This window comes from Merops nubicus, unplaced genomic scaffold (genome assembly GCF_000691845.1).
Source record: "Merops nubicus isolate BGI_N331 unplaced genomic scaffold, ASM69184v1 scaffold14959, whole genome shotgun sequence".
NCBI lineage: Eukaryota > Metazoa > Chordata > Aves > Coraciiformes > Meropidae > Merops > Merops nubicus.
The window spans coordinates 1-3,384 of NW_008633244.1; the positions used below are offsets into that span (position 1 = coordinate 1).

The 3,384-nt window shown below is 42.8% G+C and overlaps 1 protein-coding gene across 1 annotated transcript; it reads left to right on the forward strand.

Moving 5' to 3' along the window:
• The first annotated feature begins 2,042 nt into the window (after positions 1 to 2,042).
• On the forward strand, positions 2,043 to 3,128 carry GPR52 (G protein-coupled receptor 52). The gene has a single exon (XM_008948199.1). The coding sequence runs from the start codon at positions 2,043 to 2,045 to the stop codon at positions 3,126 to 3,128; it is 1,086 nt and encodes a 361-aa protein (XP_008946447.1).
• Positions 3,129 to 3,384: the final 256 nt, after the last annotated feature.

Here is a 3,384-nt window from a genome sequence, read left to right on the forward strand (position 1 = left end):
GGGGAGGAGGAGGAGGAGGAGGAGCAGCGGGCTCAGGTGCAGGCAATCATTTCAAGGGGGAAGGAGAGGAACAGCGCCAGAAGCTCCAGCCGCACCACGGTGACTCGGGCTCCCCTGGCGAGCGGCGCGCCGAGCCGCTGGGAAGGATGCCTGTAGGTGAGGGGGACTGCGAGATGTGCTTGAAGGAAGAATTGCAGAAAGTAGCCGTTTGATACGTGCTCCTGTGCTGACGGACGAAGGGAATGAATAGCCAGAAATATTCTGGGATGTTATAAAATCAAAAGGACTTTCTGTACAGCGTGGCGATGCACGGCAGGAAATTAACTCCAAAAAGAATGCTTTCTCTCAAACTGCTGCAACAGCTTGGGAAATGTTTCTTTTCTAGTGTCTGAAATTCCTCCTGAAGACACAGCAAGGACTATCAAAAACATCAGAGAGGTTCTGGTACTTTAAAGAGACTTAAAGCAAATGCCAGCGTAATATCTGAATGACCTTGGAGATCATTTTATGTGGATTCATTAATTCTCACTGCCAGTCTTCTAGTCTCAGGAACGCTAGGATTAAAGATGGTTTTAACATTTTAGGGGCCTTTCAAAAAGCAAGATTGTATACAATTAATTACCTGCCTAATGATTCCTGAACTAATCAAGCATTTACTTAAAACTGAACGCAGAGGATGCTTTCTTTTAACATTTGCTCTCTCCGTAACTGTGAATAAAATGAACAAGGTAATGTCCTGCAAATAGAAGAGCATTTTTTTTTTTAAAGCAACTGCTTATTATGCTGATCATCTAGTAAATATAGAAACCTATATAGAAGCTTAATAACAGAATAATGGAGTAGTAAACAATGGCAGCTTTTCTAGTCAAATCAGCATTTCATTAGCTTCACAGCAGAATGCAGATGGAAGTTTCTGTTCTCATTGTATGGGGGTTTGTGAAATGATTCAGGTGTTGCTACAGAGGTGAGCAATATTGTGGATATACCTATGAACTCCTGGGTGCTGATCCACTGTAGCAGATATGGCAGAGTTTCCAAAGATGGTTATTTTAAATTACCATGGCTGAAATTAAATTCAAGAGGTTTTATTTTGTTTATGGGGACCTTGAGTTATGCCTCTGGCATTAATAGTTGTAACTGTAATGGGCTGTAACTGTTTGAAGGAATTTGGACTATTGACATAAGTCTCCAAATTCTATTCTTAAATTATTTTCCTTTTTAAGTGAATAGACACGATCTTCCTCATTGTATGTGAGATGTATGTTTTCTTTCTTGGGAGTCAGAGGACAAACCTGCTTTGTCCCCCACCCGTCTCCCTCCAAATAAAATTCATTATTCATACCCGAGCAGTGGTGAGTCTATTGGAATTAACCTTGACAAAAATGTTTTCCTTACCTTTGCAATGAGTAGCATGGATAAGACGGAGTGCCATCTCCTGAGTGGAGCCAGGAAAGACAGCATTAGATGATGAACTTTCTCCTTTACTCTCCAGTCAGCCTGTGATTTAAAATGAGACATTAAAAATGTTATCTCCAATAACTGCTGGTCCAGGAAACCTGAGCAGTTCCTCCTTCCCTTCCTCCCTCACACCCCATTCTATTCCAAAGTCCATTACTTTCTCAGGAAAATAAGCAGACAGAGATTCCCCCCTTCTTCCCTAAGAAATGAATGTGTCTCTTTTGTCATTTTTTATTTCCATATTTCACAGTATCTGTTTGTTTTAGAAGTGCCTTGTGTTTGCTAAAGATTGGTCAAGAGCACTGGAGGAGCTGATCAGTGGCCTTTCTCTTTCTGGCTTTTTTTTTGTTTTGTTTTGTTTTTCTTTTCTTTCTTTCTTTCTTTCCTTAAAGCTAAGGTGTGCCAGAGGTGATGCACTGATGCTGAGGAGGCATCAACAGCTATGGGACTGTAATCCTCTCAAATGTAAGCACTGGCAGTGTCTACAGAGAGAGATCGTGAGACGCTGAAGCAGAGTTTAGCTGCTGTTAAGCAGGTCATCTGCTCACTAAGGCTCAGATTGCAGTCTTCCCTAATCACAAAACATGAACCAGTCCCGATGGATTGAATGGAGGACTCTGAATACGAGCAGTAGTGTTATGAACATATCTGAGCATCTCTCCTGCCCCCTTGGATTTGGTCACTACAATGCAGTTGACATCTGTATCCTTGAGACAGTTGTTATTGTCCTGCTAACATTTTTAATTATTGCGGGTAACTTAACTGTGATCTTTGTTTTTCACTGTGCTCCACTTCTGCATCATTATACCACCAGCTATTTTATTCAGACCATGGCGTATGCCGATCTTTTTGTTGGAGTTAGCTGCTTGGTTCCTACTTTGTCACTGCTCCACTACTCGACAGGTGTCCACGAGTCCTTGACTTGTCAAGTTTTTGGATATATCATCTCTGTGCTCAAAAGCGTGTCTATGGCGTGTCTCGCTTGCATCAGTGTGGATCGCTATCTTGCCATAACAAAGCCTCTCTCCTATAACCAACTGGTCACACCCTGTCGCTTGAGAATCTGCATCATTTTGATCTGGATATACTCTTGTCTGATCTTCTTGCCTTCCTTTTTTGGTTGGGGAAAACCTGGTTACCATGGAGATATTTTTGAATGGTGTGCTACCTCCTGGCTAACTAATGCCTATTTTACTGGCTTTATCGTGTGCTTACTGTACGCTCCCGCTGCCTTTGTCATATGTTTCACCTATTTCCACATCTTTAAAATTTGTCGGCAGCACACCAAAGAGATAAACGATCGGAGGGCTCGATTTCCTAGCCACGAAGTGGATGCTGCTGGGGAGACTGGGCACAGCCCCGACCGCCGCTATGCCATGGTTTTGTTTCGGATAACCAGCGTGTTCTACGTGCTGTGGCTCCCCTATATCATATACTTTCTGCTGGAGAGCTCTAGGGTGTTGGAAAACCCAGCGCTTTCCTTCTTAACCACATGGCTTGCTATAAGCAATAGTTTCTGCAACTGTGTGATCTATAGCCTCTCCAACAGCGTTTTCAGGCTGGGACTGCGGAGACTGTCAGAGACAATATGTTCATCTTGTATGTGTTTAAAAGACAGGGACGCACGGGACCCAAAGCCGAGAAAACGGGCTAATTCCTGCTCCATTTAAAGCAAACTGGCACATGTAATCCACTGCGGAGTTTTGATAGTATTTGTTGTACCTGGAGACTTGCCAGAAGAGAAATGTTTACTCGAATAGCTTGCTATGGTGTTAGAGTGCGTTTAAAAGTAATTGCGGAAAAGGAAAAGGCTGCCGTAAGAGGGGTCACTGAACTTGAATATAGCTCTTGTCAAATTGTGAGAGAGAGCAATTCGACAGAGATGATGAAGAAAGTCAGAACTAAAAATCTTCCAAAGGGCATGAA